Source organism: Catharus ustulatus, chromosome 2 (assembly GCF_009819885.2).
Source record: "Catharus ustulatus isolate bCatUst1 chromosome 2, bCatUst1.pri.v2, whole genome shotgun sequence".
Classification (NCBI taxonomy): Eukaryota; Metazoa; Chordata; class Aves; order Passeriformes; family Turdidae; genus Catharus; species Catharus ustulatus.
Genome location: NC_046222.1, coordinates 122,587,321 through 122,611,604, shown reverse-complemented (window position 1 = coordinate 122,611,604; position 24,284 = coordinate 122,587,321). Strand labels below are relative to the sequence as shown.

General features: G+C 46.6%; 1 protein-coding gene across 1 annotated transcript; it reads right to left on the bottom strand.

Moving 5' to 3' along the window:
* Nucleotides 1–9,598: 9,598 nt before the first annotated feature.
* Nucleotides 9,599–10,297, bottom strand: CLDN14 (claudin 14). The gene has a single exon (XM_033052110.1). The coding sequence runs from the start codon at nt 10,295–10,297 to the stop codon at nt 9,599–9,601; it is 699 nt and encodes a 232-aa protein (XP_032908001.1).
* Between the last annotated feature and the right edge of the window lie 13,987 nt (nt 10,298–24,284).

Sequence of the window (24,284 nt, the reverse complement as noted above, 5' to 3'; positions counted from 1 at the left end):
GATGTTAAATAATGTCAGGTTTTGTCTCAGCATAAACTTCTCCCCTTCAGCCCCTAAAAGTAAATAAATAAGCTGGGCAGGGTTTTTTTGGTTTGATTTCTGCCAAGCTGAAATAAGGAATTTTGAAGTGATGTTTGCTGGGGGAAATGGCTGTGGGATCTCAAAAAATGGTACTTTGAGCTCCCTGAGTGCTCCTCCTGCTAACCAGGAGCTGCAGGAACCTCTGGATATTTTTATTTTCCCTTCTTGCACCAGCTGGATGTGCTTACAAAGAAATAGCAGGGCAGGGAAGAAAGTTTAAAGTGGATTTATTCTGCAAGGAGAGGAGGTGTTAGCTGTGTGCTCCAGTATTGGAAATTCGAAATTCCTAAAAAAATCTGCATCTCTGCTGGTTGGATCAGCAGGAATAGCACAAAACACCTTCCTGCTGCAATATTTTACTGGATAAAACATAATTCTGAGCAGATAGTGCAGGAAAAAGATGGGTTATTGTCCATGGCAATTATTCCTTGGAATGGGAAATTCTGGGTAGTGGGAAGGAGTGGGGATAAAACAACTTCAGTTTATGGTCAGGCAAGGTTTTCCACCAAAAAAATTGGAGAACTTTGCCAGGACCTGGGATGTGCTGGTTCCTGGAGCAGGTGAGGGGGTAAATTCACCATTGATTCTGTTCCCTCTCAGCTTCCTGGAAGAAGAAATCTTCCAAATAAATCACAAAATTTGGAATGTTTGGGTTGGGAGGGACCTTAAAGCTCATCAGTGAGCAGGGACACCTCCCACAGCCCCAGTGTCCAACCTGGAACTGAACATTCCATGGAACAGCTGGGAGTTCCTGTCCTTGGATTTTTCTTGTCAGTGTAGAACCTGGTGTGATACTGCACAGAGGTATAATAAACTAATAAAAACTATAATAAAATCACTGAAAAATCACAAATTATTCCAGCAGTCAGGATAAAGTAATTCAAGGAACATTTAAATTTCATTTTCAAACCATGTCAAATATGAAGAGTATTGAAACTGATTCCTTGGCCTTTTTTTCTTCCTTCTTGTTTCTGCAGGAAGAGGGGATTTTCACTTGTAGAATTTCTGCCTGGATAACTCAGGATGAATTTTGGAGTGAGGTTTTCAATATGATCTCTAAATCCCTGAGGATAAGGAGCACAGTCAGAGGTGTGGTATCACCTTACCCATTTCATACCTGTAAAAATAATCATTCTAATTATATCCTGTAATAGTAACAACTTGAAACACTGTCTCTGAGCTTTAGCAGCAGGATCCATCTGATTTCTGATTAATAAATTCAGGCTCATGCCTGAGCCTTTGCTGGGAGCAGCCACATGATGGCAACATTGCTAATCTTTAACTTTGCTCGTGGAAGCAGCTCCTGGAGCTGGGCAAGGGGTGGAGCTCTGAACTTCTCAGGGTTTGGAGGAAACTTTCTTTAATGGGACAATTCCCAAGGGATGGAGTGATGGGAAAAGGGGGAATGGCCTCAGACTGACAGGGATAGATGGGATTTGGGGAGGGAATTCTTTATGATGAGGGTGGTGAAGCACAGGTGTCCCAGGAGTTGTGGAATTCCCATCCCTGCCCAAGGCCAGGTTGGACACTGGGGCTGGAGCAGCTGGGACAGTGGGAGGTGTCCCTGGATGATTTTTAAGGTCCCTTCCACCCCAACCATTCCATGATTCCATGAAATCAAACCACCTCAGAGACACTTCACAGCTCTCAGCTCAACAGGTTTTGAAGAGGCACGAGGAGAAAATGCCACTTTCCCTTTTCCCCCTCATTTTTTTCTTTTTTTCCCCCTTTAATGAGCTGCAGCAAAACTTGTAAAAGGCTTTTCCCCAAGCAATTCCTGAATTGGTGCAACTCTGAAACAGGAGAACAGGATCTGGCACTGCTGAAGGAGCTCAACCAAATTCAAGCAAGATCTTCATGAATGCCCTTAGATCCTGAACATGATAAATATGGGCGAGTTTTGGTGGAGACTGGAAGAAAAATGTGTCCTTTCAGCCAAAGTAACTCTCATCCTGACAAACATTTTGCTGGATTGTTATTTGAATGAATATTTAATATAAAACATGCAACCTGCTCTAATAAGAGCACATTCATAATTTTGAGCAGGCGAGCCCTGTCCAAAATTCCCTTGGCTTTGCTCTGGGTAAGGAATAACTTAAGAAGGAAATGTTGGACTGCAGCTACTCTTGGCTGAAGGACACAGTACAGCAGGAACAGCTGTGGAAGCAGATTTACTGCAAGAAAGTGAGGCTGCTAAAATCCTGACACTACTTTGATTTTTTTTTTCTGTTGTTTTTATTTTTTTTTAAATGAAAAAGTCCAATATAGAGTTTATGACTTTTCATAGAGTTATTTATTTTAGGAATGAGAGAGCTGCCAAACACAGCAGGTAGTTACTACCCAATTCAGACTGTGTTTAAATAGGGAAGGAGCTATTGGCTGCATCCTTTGGGATTGTGTGATTAACCCACAGGGAGCTGGAGGTGACTTTTTCCAGAGGCTTTCAGGTGGAACATGAGTGGGAGTTTGCTCCCTTGGAGTGGAGTGGAGCTGGAATCAGATGTAGCAGATAATTCAGCTCGTCCTGAAATGATTTCTCTACTGAAATGAGCTTTTCCTTTGGACAGGGGAGATGGAGATGCTGGAGATAACCTGGAGCTGGGATGGAGATTCAGTCTCTGCCTCTGTTCCAGACATGGATCTTTCCTGGAGAGGGTGGGGAAGGTTCTGGAGAGTCAATCCTGGGAGGAGCAGCTGAGGGGGCTGGGGAGGCTCAGCCTGGAGCAAAGGAGGCTCAAGGACTTTTCACTCTGCCTGACAGGAGGTTGCAGTGAGGTGAGGGATTGGATTCTTCTTCCAGGGAACAAGGGATAGGAAGAGAGGAAAAGGCCTCAAGATGTTCCTGGGGAGGCTCAGGTTGGACACCAGGAGGAATTTCTGCATGGACAGGGTTGTCAAGCATTGGAAAAAGCTGCCCAGGGAGGTTTGCAGTGCCCATCCCTGCAGGTGGCACCTGGAGGTGGGGACAAGGTGGGGATGGGACACAGCTGGGACTGCCTGGGCTGGGAGGGATTTTCAACCTCAGGGATTTGGGATTCTGTGACTCCTGTACTCAGGAGGGAGGCTCAGGCTGCTGTGCCCCAGCTGAGCTGCCCAGGAGTCCTTGGTGTGAACTTTGGGGGTGACTCTCCCTGAGCATCCCATGCCTGGCAGAACTTTGGGATCAGCTCCTGTCCCCTGCTGTTCCCAGTCAGCTCTGGCATCTCAGGCTGGTCTGGGGGGTGAGAGGGTTCAGCCCCATCCCAACCCACAAGGGTCAGTGAACTCCCTGAACTCTTCTTTTTGCTTGGTACTCATCATAAGAAAAGAGGGATAACAATCCTTGCATCCTTCCCAAGTGTGCTCTGAGGTTAAATCCTGGAATCACAAAATTATTTGGGTTGGAAGGGACCTTAAAGCCATCTCATTCCATGGCAGGGACACCTCTCAGGAGGGGATGGAACTCATTAAGCAGAAAACAAGGAACACACCAAAGCTGGCCAAAACACACCTCCAGAATGTGTTACAGGAGGAACAGAGGAAACTTTGGCTGGGAAAAGAGAAGCAGATCTGCAGCAGGTTGGATCAAGAGAAATTGCTGCAGGTCTGGTCACACTGAGGGACAGCTGGAGCTGATGGCAGAGAGCACAAAACCTGCAGAGGAAGGGAGGGTGGTGTGTCCATGGAGTGGGAGCTTCCCTAGGACCAATTTCCTCCTGTTTGGGCCTTGGAAGCAATGAGACATTCCCAAGTTCTGTTCACAGCCCATTTCTGGTTTTAAGGATCACTCTGCTCGTGTCTGCCCCATAACTGCTGCCAGGAGGTGCCAAAGCTCAGCTGGAAGAGCCCAGATTGCTTTGGGATTCTGGGAGAGGAGGAGTTGAGGCTGTGGGGGGACCCTGAGGTGCCAACACTGGGGTTCCTCTGCTTCCACTGGGTGTTCCTGGGCTCAGGATGGGCTGCTGGACACAGGATCAGCACCACAGGCCAGAGATCCCAAACGAGGCTGTGTGCCTGGAGCCAGATTCCAGAGCCTGGATCCAGCTGCCAGAGCCTGGATCTAGATTCCAGAAATTGGATCCAGATTCCAGAGATTGGATCCAAACTCCAGAGATTGGATCCAGACTCCAGAGATTGCATCCAGATTCCAAAGGCTGGATGCAGATTCCAAGGATTGGATCCAGATTCCAGAGATTGAATCCAGATTCCAGAGATTGGATCCAGATTCTAAAGCCTGGATCCAGATTCCAAAGGCTGGATCCAGATTCCAGATATTGGATCCAGATTCCAAAGGCTGGATGCAGATTCCATGGATTGGATCCAGATTCCAGAGATTGGATCCAGATTCCAGATACTGCATCCAGATTCCAGAGCCTGGATCCAGATTCCAGAGATTGGATCCAGATTCCAGAGCCTGGATCCAAATTCCAAAGGCTGGATCCAGATTCCAAAGCCTGGATCCAAATTCCAGAGCCTGGATCCAGATTCCAAAGCCTGGATCCAAATTCCAGAGCCTGGATCCAGATTCCAAAGGCTGGATCTAGATTCCAATATTGGATCCAGATTCCGGAACCTGGATCCAGATTCTAGAGCCTGGATGCAGATTCCAGAACCTGGATCCAGACTCCAAAGGCTGGATGAGTTGAGAACTCCAGAGCTCCACCCCAGGGCTGAGGGAGTGCCCTCCTGGTGGGGCATCAGCCAGTTCATGGTGCCAGGAGTTCTGTGGGGATCTGGGTCCAGCCCAGCCTCGTTTGTTCCATGTTCAGGTCACTAAAGGAACACTTGGATATTACTGGGGATGGGAATTCTTTGTCTTTGCTCCCACTTTCCTCCTACTGGTAACTTGCTTGATGGTTTTCCCTTGTGGAGGAAGCAAATACCAATTCCACAAAACTCCAGAAAACATCAAGTGCAAAGCTGATTCCCTGAGTTCATACTGTTCTGTGAAAGGAAAATATTTTACTGAACTGTCCCAGTTTCCAGATTCTTCATCCTCATATTTGAGACTGAGTGGACTTAAAATGATCTAACTTTGCAGAAGTGATGTAACCCTAACCTGGTGTTATTTTATCTGGTCTTTACCATGTTTTTCACAGAATCATCCAGGCTGGGAGACCAAGATCATCCAGCCCTTCCATGGCAGGGACACCTCCCACTGTCCCAGGCTGCTCCAACCTGGCCCTGGACACTTCCAGGGACCCAGGGACAGCCCAAACCTCTCCTACTTTAGTCCTAACTCTGATTTTCAAGGCTTATCAGTGCTTCTGAGCTTTTGCCCCCTGTGTTTTCCATGCAATGATAAAATGAAAGAGGCAGCTGGGGCAGGGTGGGAGGCTGGGATTGCTCTGTCCATGAGCTCTGTTCTCCCACAGAGAGCCACGAAAAGCAGCTGAGGTTCATTAGCCAGGCAGCCTAATTGGGCTGGAATTGCCAGGGGTAGCAATAGCCCCAGCCTGGATGGATTTGGGAGCATCCCCAGTGATCAATACCAGTGATTATGACTTTTTAAAAATAAAATTGCTTGTCCTTGACTCCAGTGGAAGGGAGAACTCCCTCTCACATCCCATGGGCTGCAGCTGCTCTGCTCAATACCAAACACTTTGTGAAATGGCCAGCAAAAGCCTTTCCTTGCCATCCCATCCCTCTGAGGGGGCAAAATCCCCCTGACTTTGATTCTCTTTGCTCTGGAGGCCTTTTAGTTAAAAGCTCTCTAATAGATTTGGGAGTATTGACAATAATAATGAGCTTATGGGTGAAATTGTGACCTCAGGGAAGTCAATGGAGCTGGGATTCCAGCGTTTTAAATATCCACACATCTCTATGAAGTCTGTACATGTGCTCTCAACAGGTCAGATCCCTGCATTGATTCACTCCACTTTCCAACAGTTTGCTTACCAAACATCTTTGAAGTGTGAGCTAATGAAATTAATGTATTTTCCTCCTGCTTAAAGCAGAAAATAAAATTAACCACCTTTTCCCCCAGGAAAAGGGAGGGAGGTTGGGTCTATCCTGCCCTTCTTGTCCATAGAGCATTTTAAACCCATTCAGATGTTTGAGTTTATGGAAAACTGTCAGAAGAACTGTCAGGATTCTCAGTGAGAGGTTTAAACATGACTTCTGATGCCATGGGCTGAAGAATTGGAAAGGATGATCTGTATTGAGTTGGGAATCAACATGTCCAGGTGCCCCTTTAGTGCTAAAAATAGAAAATGTGGATAATAGGAGTGTGGGGGCTAAGCTGTATTTGTAATTTTTAAGAAAACAAGTGAAAAAGAGCATCTCATGTTGCATAGCAAAGTCTTTTAGTGGATCAAAGAAGGAAATTAAAAAAGAAGGAAAGAGAAAGAGAGGAAGGAAGGAAGGAAGGAAGGAAGGAAGGAAGGAAGGAAGGAAGGAAGGAAGGAAGGAAGGAAAAGAAAGAGAAAGAAAGAAAGAGAAAGAAAGAAAGAAAGAAAGAAAGAAAGAAAGAAAGAAAGAAGAAAGAAAGAAAAAGAAAGAAAGAAAGAAAGCAGAAACTGATGCCAGTTTTAGCAGGGAGTGAGACCCACTGGTTCACAGCTCTGTGAAAAAGAACATTTCCCTCTACTGACATCCAAGCACTTCCAGGTATTTCTGCCAGCATTTTCCAAACTGTTCCTACTCCTGTCACATATCCTGCCTGGCTGGGGATTGCTGCAGTAAGAACAGCCCTACACAGGACTATTCCCAGCACACCAAACCCTGGAATGAATTTATCAGTACGTGGCAAACACCCCCTAATGACCCAGAGCCATTTCCTCCCTTGGAACTGTGCTGCAGCATTCATGGCTGTCCAAAGCCCAGCCCCAGGCTGATATCCAATCACTTGGACCTGTTAGAATGGAAATAGAGGAAAAGCCCAAAGGATTGACCACCTCATTGGGCTGAAAAAAGCATCCCAGAATTCCATGATGGACCATGAGCAGTTTGTGTCCACCTTCTCTAAGAAGCTGTTGTGCAGTTTGTGTCCATTCCCTGTGTCCATCTCAGGGTTTGGCACTGAGATGTTTGCAGGGTCAGTGAGCACAGAGTTTGGGCTGGAAGGGACCTTAAAGATCATCCAGCTGCAACCTCTGCCATGGGCAGGGACACCAACACTGGTGTCCAGCCCTGCCCCAGCCCAGGGAGGAGCTGGAGCTGCTCAGAGAGCCCAGAGGAGCCCCAGGATGAGCAGAGGGATGGAGCAGCTCTGCTGGGAGGAAAGGCTGGCACAGCTGGGATTGTTCAGCCTGCACAGGAGAAGCTTTGGGCTGAGCTCAGGGTGGCCTTGCAGGGCCTGAAGGAGCTGCAGCTCCCAGATCACTTTTATTATTGTTGGTCTCAGCAAATTGCTTGGAAATTCCGTTTATTTTTAAAACCAGTGGTGGTGTTAACATGAACCAACACTGAAAACCCTCTGTCCCAATTCAAATCAACATGAAGCCAAAAAGCAGTGGTGATCAACCCCAAAAAGGAAGGTTCAGAGTGGAACCAGGGGAAATGCTGAAAATCTCCCAGCTCTGGAGGTGACACAAGGTGACAATATAATTGCAAACAGATTTTTTTTTTTCTAAATGAAGAATTGTTACCTCATAGGTCTTGGAATTACTTTTTTTCAGTGTGTTGGTCCATCTGTTGAAAGTGGGAGACTGTAAATTTCTGGTTTAAGAGAAACCCATTGATTCTCTTTTTTGTCATAATTTTACATCACAATATGTGTGCCTGGGACTCTGCTGATGTGAAATGGAGAGGGCTGGGCTTTTTTGCTCATTATTTTGATTTTTGGTTGTTTGAACTGTGGAATGATGGAATTTTGTGAGGATTTTAGAAGGAAATGTCTGGATTTGGTTCTCCTGACAAGCAGTGGTCACAGTCCATGAGTGTTGGCATGGAGGGGGCCTTGTGTCCCAATGGAAGTTCCCCAAAAATCACAGGAGGGGATGGAAATATCCATGTTAACCCTAATGCACCTTCAGGCACAAAATACCAGCATTCATCCTAAGAAATGAGCACATTTCATTACATGGGATTTAGGAATAGGATTCTAGAAACTGTTTTTCCACTCCCTATAATGCACAGATTGTGCAGAATGCTAAATCTGCTCGAAAGCTAAATGTGACAAATTCTGAGACTTCTTAATTTTAATTTTGGAAGTGTTTAATATGAAATATCTATTCCTGACATTTGTAAAAAAACCCCAATTCTGAGCCACTAAGAGGGTTTGTTTCCCTCGTGATGCATTTCAAAAATGCGCTGAAATTTTATTTTGATCAGGTCAAAACATTGTAATATAACTTCAAATATTGGCTGTAACAGGCTGTCAAACACATCTGTCACAGTGCCATTGAAATTCATATTTCAAGGGACTGTAAAAAAACAAACAAAAAGTGAAGTCAAAGCAAAATTAATACCTTGTCATGACAACATGTTCATGAATTATGGAAATGAGGAAGTGAGCAGACAATCAGTGCTGGAAATCACTGTGTATCCCCAAGAAGTTTAGGGAAAACTCAGTATTTTTCAGGAAGAAACAAAGAGATGTGGCCAGTTCTGCTTCACAGGGCGCCGACTCCAAACCAAACCGTTATTTTTAATTTAATTACCTGCCTGCAAAGCCATGGTTGGGATGTGCTGCCTTGGGAATGTCTCAGCCTCCTTTGCCTTTATTTTCCGGGTTTTGCAGGCAGCAGTTCTGCATCCACATCCTTTCCTCCTCCGCGTGGAAAGGGAAGGAATACACAATTATCAACTTCCACATCATGTCCTGGTTTGGAGGACAGGTGTCTGCTGAGAAAGGCAGGAGCTTCTCTTTGAAATGGAGAATGTAAACCCCTCCCTCCAAATTATTATCATTTTGAAATCAAGGGGCTCTCAGGCAAAGATATGGGAATTAGGAATAACAGTTCTTTACTAGGGAAATTAAAATAGAAATACAGCACTACAAAGAACAAACCCCAAACGCTGACACAGTCAGAGTACAGCCTGACACCCATCAGGCAGGGTGTTGGCAGCAGTCCCATCCCATGGTGGCTGCATCCTCCTGCAGTGACAGATGTGGCTCAGTTGGAGCAGTGCTCCTGTACAAGGTGCAGTTTCCCTCCGGAGCTCCAGTGGGGATGTGGAGAAATCCGGTTTTCCTCTGGAGTCCAGTGGAGAAAGGGGCTCCCTTAGTGTCCCAAACCCTCTGTTTTTATCTTGGTAAGAAATGTTGGGCTCTTCCCCCTGGCTGGAGCAACTCCCAATGGGATGCAGTAATTTTATCAGTGCCACAGTGGGACTCAATGGCCATGAGCAGAAAATGACTGGCTGGAGGAAGGATGGGTTGTGAAAAGATAAAGAACAATGCCCTGCCTGGTTTCAATGGATGCCCATTAGCAGAATATCTCCCAGGGAGATCAGGATCACTGTCCCCACCTGGTCCCAACAGATGGTGACAGAACAGATACTTTTGGTCACACCCTGTATTGCAACCCAAGACACATCAGTTCCGAGTTCCCTGGTGCCACAGGCGGAATTCCCGAGGCGGATCCCGAGGGAATCACACGTAGTCGCTCAGCCTGTAGCCGCTGTGGGCCACAGATGCCAGGGAAGGAGCGTGGTTGCCCTTGGAGTCACCCGGTGGCCCAAAGGACGGCGGCGCTGCGGGCCCGGATCGCGGCTGGCGAGGCGCCCAGCTCCCCGGGCACGACGTGCACAGCAAGGCCCCGCCCAAGATGGTGAAGGCCGAGGAGACAAACCCCAGATAAAGAGCCTGCCCTATCTCATACTTCACGCCAGCAGGAACCGTGGGGTTGTAGAAATCCATCACGACGCTGTTGGTGCTCCACGCCACCGGCACCAGGCAGAGCAGCCCGGCCGCCGCGAAGCCGACGCCGCCGGCGCCCGCCATGGAGGCCTTGGCCGGGCTGCCCTCGGCGCAGCGCGTGCACCTCATGCCCAGCACGGCCACGCCGGCCGCCAGCACGGCCAGCAGGCAGGAGATGACCATCAGGGCGCGGGCGGCCCGCAGGTCGGCGGGCAGCGCCAGCTGGGAGCGGTAGAGCTGGCACTGGTAGACGCCGGTGCTGTGCCGCACGCACTCCATCCACAGCCCCTTCAGGTAGGTCACGGCCGTGATGATGTTGGCGCCCACGTGGGCCGAGCGCCACCAGTGGGGCAGGATGGTGGCGATTAACGTCCCCAGGAAGCCCAGCAGGCTCAGGGAGAAGCCCAGCAGCTCCAGGGCCCAGCTGGCCATGGGAAGGGTTTGTCCTGCTCGGTTCTCTTAGTGAGGCGCTCGGGTTCCCTTGGAAAAACGCGAGTTTTTCTTGGAAGATGCGCGGCTGTTTTACTCCAACACCTCCTAATAAACGGTAATTGAGGGGAAAAGGAGTTAATTATTAGCCCAAAGCATTGCCTCTCCAGCCAGTGGGGTGCATTTCAAGTGCAGCAAAGGCAATAATTAGCATAGTTATCGCTGTTAATCGTATTTTTGTGGAAGTAATGGGAAAGCAAGCTTCCCTCTTCCCTTATATAAACAGCCTTGTGCTGCCCGCTGGGAAGAGAACTCAAGACAATTTATGAAATGGAAAAAAAATATTTGAAATGCAAATATTCCTCTTCCCAGCAGGCTCTTCAAAAAAACAAACATGATTTCCTCTCTAAAGCAGAGAATTAGGTAGTGTTAACACTTGGAATGAAGGAGATTTATAAAGTAGGGAACTGCAGGTTGTTTTACATGATGAAAACATTCCCAGAAGGTCATAGCAGGACTAGGAAAACAATAAGGGTGTATTTGCTCAAAGTAGGGAGTAAAAAGAGTGATTTAAAACCTGTGGAAGAGGATGACAAATATTGGATTAAAGTGGCTTTCCTGACTGGCCAGTATTTCTTGAGGTTGCATTTCAATAAAATAACCCAAAGTGGAATAATTTTCATTAGGATCTGTGGAGTTTTAGGCTGTGATTTCAGGTTGTGGGTGAGATGTGGAATCAGGTGAACATCCTGGAGCTTCTGTGGGGCAACACCTTCACAGCTTGGTCGTGTGTAAATCCAAGCTGAACAACAAGGAATGGCAACTCTTCCTTCTGTATAAATCCCAGACTAAGTGGCCTTTCCCAATGGCTGCCTTGCCAGCTCTGTTATCCATCACACATGATGTGTGTGGGCAGAAACCTGATATTTTAATATATAAAGTAACCCTTGCATCACAATCCAGCTTGGAATTCGGGAACAGGAACAAGTTTAGGCTCCAGCTCTGCCAAGCCCCACACACGTGCTCCGAGGAGAAAGTGGAGGTGTTTGCAGGAGCTGGCCTGAGCAGGAAAAGGGAGGAAAAGCATCAGCAGCAAAATGATGGAATCATGGAATGGTTTGGGTTGGAAGGGGCATCAAAGATCAGCCAGTGCCATGGCAGGGACACCTCCCACTGTCCCAGGCTGCTCCAACCTGGAACTGAACATTCCAGGGATCCAGGGGCAGCCACAGCTGCTCTGGCAATTCCATCCCAGCCCCTCCCAGGGAACAATTCCTAATTCCCAAAATCCCATCCAGCCCTGCCCTCTGTCAGTTTGAAGCCATTCCCTGTGTGCTGTCTCTCCATCCCCTGGGAATTGTCTCTCTCCATCCTTCTTGTGGCATCTCTTCCCTGAACAATCCCTGGGACGTTGTGAAAAGAAAGGGGAAAATGGAAAAGCACAAGGATTTTGTGACCTGGGCAGGGCAACACCACAGGCTGAGGACTCTGAGCTTCCACATGTTCCTTTTATTTGGAGTGTGCCATGGCGTGGGGAGGAATGGGATGTTGGATTTGCTGCCTGGAAGGGAAAAGCAAACCAAAGAGTAGCTTTCCTTCAGTGTGCCTGGATTTAGGAAAGTTGTTTTTCCTCCTCTTGCCAACTCCTGGCCTTTCAGATGCTCTTTATGTAGCACATAAATGAGAAACACCTGAGTTTATGTGGCTGCTGCAGGAATTTACCCCATTTGCATATCCTGAGACAAACACAGACGGTTTTATATCAGAAATCATCATTCCAGGGGAGGTCAGGCTGCAGATTTCTCTCAGCTATCACAGATATGACAGGCCATGAGTTAGGGCCAAGTACAGTACAAAGGAGCAAATTGTTACCTCCAGCACTGCTGGAGATATTTGATTTCTGTCCCATCCACCAGAAGTCCTCATGTATGTTTACCTTGCAGGTTATTTGGGTTTGATTCTCATATTAAGCAAAATTAAGCAGTGTTTTCCCTTTTTATATAATTATTTGTTTTCTGTGAGGTGCATCTGGATCTAAGCACGCCACACATCTCAGGGAAATTATCTGGGAATATTCCTCCAGGATCAGGGAGATCTCCACGTGGGTTTGGGTCACAGCAGGACCATGAGGCACCTCAAGACATCTCACAAGACATCAGCAACCCAGCTGGAAATGGAGCTTGGGTCTCCCGTGTCCTTAATGCCAGCACCACCTTCCTCATCCCTGTTTTTGCCTGGGAATCTCCCACCCCTTCATGATGAGCATGCCCTGAGATCATTCTCTAAATTTCCTCATCCCACACAATGCCCACCACCCTGGGGAGTGCTCCAGCCCCCTCTGCTCCGTTTGCCAAGAGGCTCCCAGGGTCAGGCACAAGGTTTTGCAGCTGATCCTGGTCCTGCTGTCCTCAAAGGAAAATGTGATTTACACCACCAGCCCTGGGAAATGGACCCCCCATTTAATGTAGGTCAAAACACTCTGGGGCTCAGCAGCAGCTATTTTTAGATGTCATTAAGGTGTTATTTTTAAACATTAGCCATTAAAAGCTTTCTAATTTAAGCAGGCAGCGTTAATTAGCCCCGCTTGCTCCCCGTCATGTTTTCCATGTGCCTCTCTCAGCAGCTCCAGCTGCCCCTGGTGCTCAGTAACACTTTCACTGCTGGGCACCAGCCCTCCCCTCCTCGCTGCCAAGTGCTGAAAGCAGCAGGAACTCAACACCTTTATCTCCAGGAACATCAGCAGCCTGCTGGAAATGTCTCACTTTACAGCTCAGCTGAGCAGCATTCAGTGGGATCAGTGCTGGTGGCTTGGGTGTTCCTTAAGGGATGAGCCACTCAAATATTCAATCAAATATAAGCTTTATTATTTTTTTTTTCCCTCTGTGGGCTGTTGATGTTTCTTTTAAAAGTGAGCAAATTTTGATTTCTCACTGGGGACTCACCCTTTTCTAGCAGGGAACAAGGGACAGGATGAGAAGGAAAGGCATCAAGCTGTGCCAGGGGAGCCTCAGGTTGGATATTAGGAAAAAATTCTCCATGGGAAAGGGAGCTCAGGGATTGGAAGTGCCCAGGGAGGTTTGCAGTGCCCATCCCTGCAGGTGGCACCTGGAGGTGGCACTCAGGGTGACAAGGTGGCCATGGGGACAGCTGGGACTGCCTGGGCTGGGAGGGATTTCCAACCTCAGAAATTCAGTGTTTAGGATGATCTGCTCCAACATTGCCTGTAATTCAGTCTGGGACAAACACAGGAACCAAAAAAAACCCAAATAAATAAAAGCTGTGAGAGGGCTGTGAATGCCCAGGCAGCTGTGGGGTGAAAGTTTCTTGGGGGCGGAAGTGAGAGGGGAAGGGTGCCCTGAGCATGGAAATCATGGGGAGACGTCCTGCTGACTCCGGGCAGCTTAGCCTGGATCCAGCACATGGCCTTGCCCTTCCCCTGCCCCCTCCTCCGAGCAGGGCAGCCCAGATCCTGTTTCAGGGTTTGTGCTGGCGCATTTTTTCTCTCTTAGATCTTTGGGAGAGCTCCGGCCCCTCCATGTGGGACAGGACAGGGGCTGTGCTGCCTCTGGGAAGCCACCAGCAATCCTGGGAATGGGAGGAGAGCTGAGGCTGCAGACCCCCAGCACACACATGAAATTTCCTTTTGGTCCTTAAATGAGAGGAGAGCTGAGGCTGCAGACCCCCAGCACACACATGAAATTTCCTTTTGGTCCTTAACCAAGCAATGGTTGAAATGTTGGGAAGGAGTTTCTGGAAGCACCTGCACCATGGGATAGCACTGCCCAAGGTTTGCAATGAAGCAGTTTGGAGATCCCAATCCCCATGCTGAAGGGACAAAGACACCTGAAAAGCCCAAATTCACAAAGCCTCACAACAAAGGTGAAGTTAAATTGGGCTGGGAAGCATTTTAAGCACTATTAAATAACATAAATGACATGAGAGTGGGGAGCAGCAGGTGAGACACAGATAACAAACAAAGCATGACTGCTCTCAGCAGATTTTGGCAGAGCATGCACATGAACGAGGTCATTTGTTTGGGCTGATGCAAGGAAATCCAGCTGGGAGAAGGAGCAGGAGGGTTTGGTTTGGTTTGGTTTGGTTGGGTTGGGTTGGGTTTGGTTTGGTTTGGTTTGGTTGGGTTGGGTTGGGTTGGGTTGGGTTTGGTTTGGTTTGGTTGGGTTTGGTTTGGTTTAGTTTGGTTTGGTTTGGTTTGGTTGGGTTTGGTTTGGTTTGGTTGGGATTGGATTGGATTGGATTGGATTGATTGGGTTTGGTTTGGTTTGGTTTGGTTGGGTTTGGTTGGGTTTGGTTTGGTTTGGTTTGGCTTGGTTTGGTTTGGTTTGGTTTGGTTGGGTTTGGTTTGGTTGGGTTTGGTTTGGTTTGGTTTGGTTTGGTTTGGTTTGGTTGGGTTTGGTTTGGTTTGGTTTGGTTTGGTTTGGTTTGGTTTGGTTGGGTTTGGTTGGGTTTGGTTTGGGTTTGGTTTGGTTGGGTTGGGTTTGGTTTGGTTGGGTTTGGTTTGGTTTGGTTTGGTTGGGTTGGGTTGGGTTGGTTTGGTTGGGTTGGGTTGGTTTGGTTTGGTTGGGTTTGGTTTGGTTTGGTTTGGTTGGGTTGGGTTTGGTTTGGTTTGGTTGGGTTGGGTTTGGTTTGGTTTGGTTTGGTTTGGTTGGGTTGGGTTTGGTTTGGTTTGGTTTGGTTTGGTTTGGTTTGGTTTGGCTCTCAGGGTGTAGCAGAAATCTGCCACAGGAAATGTCAGCAAGGCTGAACTGAGCAGGGAAAACCACCCAGAATGGTTTGGAGGGAAACACTCGTGGAACTGGGCTAGCACAGAGGTGTCTGGCTAGAAATTCCAATAACTCAGGTACAATGGGCAGCCAGCAAACTGCACCCATGGAAATGGGGGGCACAGAGCTCCAAACTCTCCCCACAATCTCCCAGCAGCCACACTTGGGTAAACTGGTGAACCTCCTTTCCCTCCACTGAGGTGTGTGGATGATTTATTCCAGCCAAGAGCTCCTGACCCCGGGGCTCCAGCAGCTCCATCATCCAGGGTAACAAATACCCTGATTTATCCCCGAGGCTCTCAGCGATTTGCAGACAGGAATCCCCCCGCGAGTCCTGCGTCACTGCAGCGCTTTGTGCAGATGTTGGTGCCCCCTTCCCCTCCAATCTGGGGGGCTGATAAAAGCCCAGCCTACGCACAGCCTGCCCCTGGCTCCACAGATCATGTTCCACAACTGGACATGCTTGTTTCCAGCAGGCAGAATTTCTGATCTCGCTCTTGTTTGGGAAGGAAAAACGCTCCCGCCGCACAAAAAAAAAAAAAAAAATTGGATTTTGCGTCTCACATCTTTTTGTCAAAAAACAAGATTTGTTTTCGTTCCAATCCATGTGTAAATACTGAGATCAACTCTTAACTTGTCTTTTCCCAGTTTCTAAAGAAATGCTACATGAATTTCAGAGTAATGGTTTTATAAAAAATTTCAGCATGAAGTTTAGAGCAGTGACTTTGTGATCTCACGGTAAAACAGCAGAGATTCATGAATTTACCCTCAGCTGGAGCTGTTTTCATGGAGGAAAAAAAAATCAGAATTATCAAAAAACGTCACCCAGTGTTCGGCCAGCAGAACCAATCACCTGATTTTAATAGCACTGAGCATTTCATCACTTTGTCTCATCAAACACTGAATTTTTTTGTGTTTGGTACCCCCTGGAAATGAGATCTGGCACCTCTGGTGTGCCCAACCCTCCCCAGGAGCTGGGGAATGATTCCTTTCCCTGAGTACCACCCAGATCAAATGAGGGACGGGCTCTGAAGGAAATAAATGCTGATTTATCATGTTCTTACACAGGATTTCACTGTGTTTGTGTGTTTGCAGACAGATCCAAATTAAGATTATCCAGATAAGAGCTGATAACTCTTCCAAAGCCACAGGCAGAGCAAAAAAAAAGCCATTTTTGGGGGGTGTTGAGTCCTCCAGCAGAGTCCCAGAGGCAAACAAACACCTCCAGGGTTCATTAAACCAATTCCAGACACTTTCTGAAAATAAATTAAGATTTTTGGTGTGTATTTTAATGCTACAAATACAGGAACAGCACTAAATAGTCCCATTCCATGCAGAATATACTTTATAAATGTGGATATAATAAGTTTTAATATTCTCCTCTGTGTTATCCCATGGTGGAGATGTTTATTATCATTCAAAACTAAAAACCTTGGCTTCCTTCAGCAAAAATCTGAGCTCCTTTGAGCTGCAAGAGCTTTTGTTCACATGCCAACCAAAGAGCTAAATGTGAATATCCCTTCCTCTGACCACATCAAGCATTTTATAACCACAGTCAGATAATTTTGCTCTTTCACCCTTTATTTTTTTTCCCCACACCAAAGATTTTATGGGAAGAGACTGAGTTAGAGATGTGACAAATGAGCCACCCCAAAAAGCAGGTGGCAGGCCCTGAGGGGGCTGGAAATTAATGCCATATGTGACATGAAACTCTCCCTAAATGTCCCTTCCTCAGCCACTGGCTGTCTGTGGGACTGGGGGGAAAAACACTAAAATTTGGGGGGTAAAATTAAATGGAACCAAAATGTGGACCTGATCCTGTTTTCTTTCTAAAATTTGGATGGTTAAATTAAATGGAACCAAAATATGGACCTGATCCTGTTTTCTTTCTAAAATTCGGGGGGTTAAATTAAATGGAATCAAAATATGGACCTGATCCTGTTTTCTTTTATTTTCCAGTTTTTCCAGCTCTACTGACTTTTATAAAAACTCAGAGTGAAGATGAAACTTCCAGTTTCCTCCTCTCAGAAAAGCCCCAAATAACACACCACGAAAAGCTGCAGAATTTTGTGATGGAAACGAAGCATTTGGTGTCTTTTGAGGAGCATTTCAAAGAGAGAGGATTTTAAACCCAGCAGAGATGATGTGTGACTGGTCACACAGGAACAATGAAATCAGCCAAGACAACCCCAAAAACCTTCCCTGGCACCCATGAGGAAATTTGGGGGAATAATGAAAGGATGCAAGGCCAGTTCTAAATCCATGGAGCCACCCAGGGAAGGTGCTGGAATCTTCAGGGATGTGAGGAGGGGTTGAGGCTCCTGCTGCACATCTGGAGCAGCAGCTGCAGATCCAGGGCAGAGAGGGGGTGGGAGTAGGTGTAGGACCAGGCTGGGTTACAATGTGCCTTTCAAACTTTTATTGATTTCCTAATCTCCCCTTTCAAAAAGTAAAGAGGGCTGGGAATGAAGAGAAGAATTTTGCTGTGAGCCAGGCAAGCCTTGCTTCCCCTCAGATCTGCCCACATCCAAGCAGGGAGCTCTTCTTACCAGCCAATTTTTTTTTTTTTTTTTTTAATTTTTTTCCCCTGAAAATATTTGAGCAGGAGTGAGCAGTGAGAGGGGCTGGGAAGTTGAAACAGCAGAATTTCCAATGCCAGGGTGTGGAACCTCACTCAGCTGTCTGGTGAACCTGAGCACACCCCAAAGCTCTGGTCCTTAAATTAATTAATCAAGCTGTGAGGGATTAAATATTAAAATATTAAATTAAATGAAATTAAATATTAAATTAAATAAAATTAATTTTAAAAGTAAAATGAGTATATCCTTCAGGGCTTGGCTTAGCTGAGATCCAGCAGATGCTAAGAAGGACATTAAATCCTTTTGCATTCCCAGTGCGGAAGCTAAAAGGATTTCTGGCATTTCTCAGGGAAATGGTGCAGAATTTGAGGATGCTGAAGGTAAAACTGAACTTGGGGAGAGTGCTCAGAGAAATTCCAGAATTCCTGGGCCAGAATTCCTTGGCAGAAGCACCTGCAGGCCAGGGAAGGGGCACAGCAGCCGCGAGAGGAACAACTCAGAGCTCTGGAGAAAGAGCAGGAACAAAAGGATAAGAGTGACACAGGCAGGGAAAATGAGAAGCAATGAAAGAGACAGCAGTAAAACATGCATCTGTTATTTAATCCTGCCTAAACACCCAGATTAGTGACATCAGACTCTGCTGTTTGTTTGGAGTTTACTCTGGAGCCATGGATAGAGCCCATGGATCCAGCCCAGGGATTTACCCCAGACATTGCTGTTCTTGTGCAGCAAGGCACCAGGCAGAACTAATGTTTGGATGGAAAAATTGTCTTTGCAGCCCTTGTGCTCATAAAAATAAAGCTGGCAGGGCGAGGGAATTCAAAAGTTTCATAAATTGTCACATCATTTCACAGTCACTCAGTGCTTAGATGGGCCTTGAAGGTCATGAAGGCTAAACATGGACATTGTGTCTCTTTTTAATTTTTTTTTTCCAGATGCCATTTTATTCCCCCACAAAGGCTGAGTCTGCTTGACAGAATCCCAGATTTATTAAGGCTGGAAAAGATTAGGATTATGGAGTCCAAACTGTGCCTGATGCCCATCTTGACTTTGCACTGGTGGCACTCATGGATAGCCCTGGATCCCTGGAAGTGTCCAGGGCTGGGTTGGACAGAGTTTGGAGCAGCCTGGGACAGTGAGATGATCTTTAAAATCCCTTCCAACCCAAACCATGGTGGAATTTTTGATTTTACACCAAGTTTTAGGTGCTGCCACTTGCACACCTTCCTGGGAGGCATTTCACTGCCAGGCTGGCAGAGTTCCATGGCTGAACCAGCCCAGAGCTCAGGCTGCTCCTGCCTTCATGCACCACACCTGAGCCCCTACACCCTACATAAAAACCCCTGGAAGCACCAAAATGTCATTTTTCCTTGGAGCTGAGCTGCTGTTGGACTCCTCACTGCCACACTTTAACCTGAATTTGCTCCCTTTGTGTGAAATTCTCCCCACATTTTCGATATTTTGGTTTGTCTTTCAGAATGACATCAGCAGAACCAGAACCCATTCATCTTTCCTGCTGCTCTCAGAGAGTGCCATAATTATTTAGCTCCTTAAAACCTTCACACTCTCACAGATCTCATAAAGTAGTTATTCAGCTCTTGATATTTTCTCCCCAGCTGTGATGATTTAATCTGGCCTGGGGTTTGAAGGGCTCAGCCAGGAAAATCCCAGAGCGCAGTACAGCTCATTTATAAGGCTCAGCATTTCTGCAGTGCCCAGCCCAGAGCTGGGCTCTCCATCTGCCTTATCTAAACACTGCCATCACCCTGCATTTAGGCTTTCATGGTAAGTGAAACCACCACACAGAGCTCAGGGAAACTCCTGCATCTGGCCTGGAAAGATCATCCAGTTTTTTAAACATTTTGTGGGCATTAATTCGGGTACAGCACATTTGTTTGGGCAGGTTTCCTTCTCCTGCCAGCAAAGGGGGAAGCACTGTGGTCTCTTCACCACAAAAAAAAAACCCCCAAAGATTAGTTCAGTTCCCTAACTATATAAATCACAGCTTTTTATAAGCATCACAAAGTTATTATAACACAGGTGAAATTCCCTTTCTTTCCCAGTGATGACAAAACCCCCAAAACAGCCAGGAAATCCTCCTGATTAAGATGCTTTTTTGAGGCATTAAATAACCAATGTAGTTTATGCTGCATATTAATGGTCAACAAGACTTTTAAAGTTTGAATTTCACAGAGAAATTGCGAGCACAAACTCCTCTCACTACATATATTTGCCGTGGCTGAGCTAACATTGAGAGACACATACTAACTTTTTAAATTTCCTGACTTTTATGATTGCTCAATTTTGCAACCTGAACATTATTTTGAAAGTAGGATTGTGCAAAATTTTCCTCAGGGGACTCAGAGAACTTTTGAAACGTGCCCTTGCTGCAGCTAATTTCCCTCATTTGGTTGGAGGGTTTGGGGTTATTTTTTGTTTTTTTTTCCCTACCTTGCAGACAGGAGCAAAATTGCAGGACCTCAAAAATAATCAAGCGTTTTTCTGGTACCCTGGTGCCTTAATTTTGTGTATTTGCTGGGTTTTCCTTGTGCAGGTGTGCATCTGCTATGGATCACAGCCCTGAGCAGGAAAGCTCCTGACATCCCCAGCACCACTCATGGGGCTGAGAGGAAGATTTTGCTGAAGGGCAGTGCTGGATGGGGGAATATCTTCAGAGATACTGAAATCTGAAAGGAAATTGAGTTGAATTTTCCTATTGAAGCATGTGGGGTTTAAAGAGATGACAAATTCCTGGTAATGGCTGCTGTGTGCATGGTCCCTGAGCAGGAGTGAGAAATTAATTCTTTCTGCCTATATGGAATTAGAAAACACCATAAGAAGGAGGAACTGTGCTCATCTGAAATAATCACAGCTTGTTCTCAGCATGGCAAGGTGAGAATTGGGTTCTGTGCCCGCCCCTGCCTGGTTTGCTGGGGGCTTTTCCATTAAATGGAATTTTTCAGTGCAAATTCTCCCCTTGAGAGGGGCCTTAGCAGAGCCACGCAATATTGAAAGCCCCTCAGAGAGGTTATTCAGTGTCTGGAGGTTCATGCTGGCTCTCCACAGTGAGGTGGCTTTTGGAAAATGTGAATTTTGACAGCAAAGGAAGGACAACATCCCTGAGCCCAACAGGGAGCAGTGCCAGGCACCTGCATCTCACCCAGTCCTCTTCCTCTGGCAGCAAGAATCCCATAAATCCCACAAACCCCACTCTACACCTGTCTGGGCTGATCTGGTTTTATCACTAACCTTAAATAAGACCCAGAGCAGATGTGCTCACCACAGGAACTCACCCCTACGTGCAGGACTGTCTTGGGTTCCAATACAGGGTGTGATAAAAGGTATCTGTGCTATCACCATCTGTTGAGGGTGGGGCAGTGATCCTGATCTCCCTGGGAGATATTCTGCTAATGGGCCATCCATTGAAACCAGGCAGGGCAGTGTTCTTTATCTTTTCACAGCCCATCCTTCCTCCAGCCAGTCATTTTCTGCTCATGGCCATTGAGTCCCACTGTGGCACTGATAAAATTACTGCATCCCATTGGGAGTTGCTCCAGCCAGGGGGAAGAGCCCAACATTTCTTACCAAGATAAAAACAGAGGTTTTGGGACACTAAGGGAGCCCCTTTCTCCACTGGACTCCAGAGGAAAACCGGATTTCTCCACATCCCCACTGGAGCTCCGGAGGGAAACTGCACCTTGTACAGGAGCACTGCTCCAGCTGAGCCACATCTGTCACTGCAGGAGGATGCAGCCACCATGGGATGGGACTGCTGCCAACACCCTGCCTGACGGGTGTCAGGTTGTACTCTGACTGTGTCAGGGTTTGGGGTTTGTTCTTTGTAGTGCTGTATTTCTATTTTAATTTCCCTAGTAAAGAACTGTTATTCCTAATTCCCATATCTTTGCCTGAGAGCCCCTTGATTTCAAAATTCTAATAATTTGGAGGAAGGGCTTTACATTCTCCATTTCAAAGAGAAGCTCCTGCCTTTCTCAGCAGACACCTGTCCTCCAAACCAGGACAAGGACCAAGGGCTGCAGGGGAGAACCAAAATCTTCTTAAACAACAAGCAAACCACTCGTGCTACAAAAACCACAAAACCTGGTGGAAGCAAAGCTCTTCCAGAGGGCTCAGTGTGACACAGGAGGAAATGATTCACGCTGCTGGCAGCCTGGTTTGCAAAAATCTGCACGATGATGGGGAGGTTAAATTTGGGAAGTTCTGGGAGATGCAGGTACTTTTCCTTTGAATGCCCCTCAATGCCTTCCCTTTATTTTCAAAGGAAAACACCAAACTGCATCCCCTTTTTGTGCACAAAACTAAGGTATTGTTTCCAGTGCTCTTTCCCAGCATGGAGCAAGTTCTCCTATGGCAGAGAAAAAGAATCTGCAGTGTCAGCTTTTACAGGGACTCAAGGATTCGACCATGACAGCATCACTGCCTCATTAATCTCATTATTCCTGATCTCTCCCTCCTATTTCCATGGTGTCAATACACTTTTCAGAGGCTGTCACATCTTCCAAGGAGTTTATCAGAGCTGGGAAAAGGTGTTTGTTGTTCTGACTGAGCCTAGCACAGGAATTGCCCCTCCAGTGCTTCCTTGGAGCTGCAATTCCCGGTGATGAAAGCTCCAGACCTGCTGGCTCCAAGGAGTTACTTTTTACTGTACCAACTTTTCACATGTCATAAAAAAGCAGAGCCCCACGAGAAATTGAAGTTATCTGTGCAGCCCCCAGGTCTCAGGGAGCAAAAGAGTTCTAAAGCAAGTGATGTGATTAGGAGAAATGAGGAAATGAAATCATTTAATGGGAATGCGCCGCGCGGAGAAGGAATCAATAAATAGTTCCCAGGAGTTATCAAGGGCCATTTAGAGCTTTTTTGGATCTAAACTCTCTAATCCCTGCCCTTTCTGGTTTATTTGTCCTCCATTCCACCACGTTTCACTGGGCTGTGATGCATCCTGGAGATCCCAGCAGCTGCTCAGCCCCGGGATGGTGATGCTGTGCAAAGGTCGAGTTTTCCCTGAATTCCATCTCAGACTCTCCCTGAACCTTCTGTCACTTCACAAATGCTTTGAAGCCTCATGAAGGATGGATAGAAGCCTGTTTCCACACTCACTGAGTTACCTTCCTCTTCCTGTGGATTAATACCTGCTATGGAATAACCATCCTGTGGGATTGCCCAGTAGCAGCGAGTCCATCTGGATGCTGATGGACAAAGCAGTGCCTGGCTGCTGGATCACTTAAAAAAGCAGCTCTTGCCAGAGAGAAAGGAGGTAATAAAAGCTACAGGCCTCCTGTGACACCTCTGTGACCTTGCTGTGACTTCAGAGCCTGCCCCTGGATGTTTTCAGAGTTGCCTACCTGGGGTTTTTCTAACAGCACAAAAGGGATGAATAAACAAGGATTGAAAATCTCAGTCCTGGATTCAGCAGCCACTGATGTTCCCCTTCACTGGGGCAGGATTTTCCTTCTGGGGGCTGTCACATCATTCTCCATTCACTGCTGACAACAATGAACTTCACAAGGGTGAATGCTGATCAAAAACTCAGGGAGGAACAAATTACAGACAGAATTTGGGCCAGCAGATGCTGTTAAAGCAAGGTTGTGTTTGTTGAGCAACACCAAAATTTTTTATTTGGTGGTGTCAGCCTGAGGAAGGTGTGCCAGCAGCCAGTGGGGCAAGTTCATTTATGATCCCCTGTCACACATCTTGATTTCTGACCCTTATTACACCCTGTATTCAGTCAGGAGGATGGCTCTGTCCCCTGCTATTTATCATTGCTGGAAAAGCTCAAAAATGCTTCCCTGAGGGAAGAAGTTCCTGCTGGTTCTGCTGGAAGCTGAGCCAGGATGTGCAAAGCTGAGGAAGGTTTCAGTTTTGCCATTCTCCTGAAGATTAAAGCAATTATCTGTGGAATGGACAAACTTTTACCTGATAACACAAACAGTTTACTTGTAGTCAGCCTGAATTCTGCAGCCAGACATCCTACATCCAGTTATTCTGTGTACCATGGGATCACACCATCCCTGAGCTCTAATTTGGGAGGTCTGTGTTATGGTTCAGACTGAGCACACAGCTGAAGTTGTATCTCCATACACAAAAGTCTTTTTGTGTGAGCTTTTCTCATTCTCTGCCTCAAAAAATCTGTTTTACCAACATTGTGTTGGGTTACATCAACACATTGGCCCAGCACTGCCAATAGCTGAGGTTTAGAAATAAATAAAAATAGGAAGAGGATGTAGCCTGGCTGTTCCAGAATATTGTCCCAAGCTGATCTTCACAGATTTCTTCACCCTAAAGTGTCACCTTAAAGATTCACCTTATTGATTTTTTTTTCCTTTCATTGTTCTGTCCAGTTATTTTTGGACCCCATGAAGGTGTTTGATGTCGATTGTCCCGTGACCAAAGGGACAAAACTCTTTGTTTTCTTAATATTTTGAACCTTTTCCATCCCAGTTTCACTGTGTACTGGAAGGGATCTCCAACCCATCTCATTCCATGGGCAGGGACATCTTCCACTAATCCAGGTTGTGATTCCCAGTTTAACAAATCTGTGCTGCTTTTGGGGCACAGGTGCCACTGGGAGCACAATCCAAACCATGGAGTTCAAATTTATTTGACATCAGG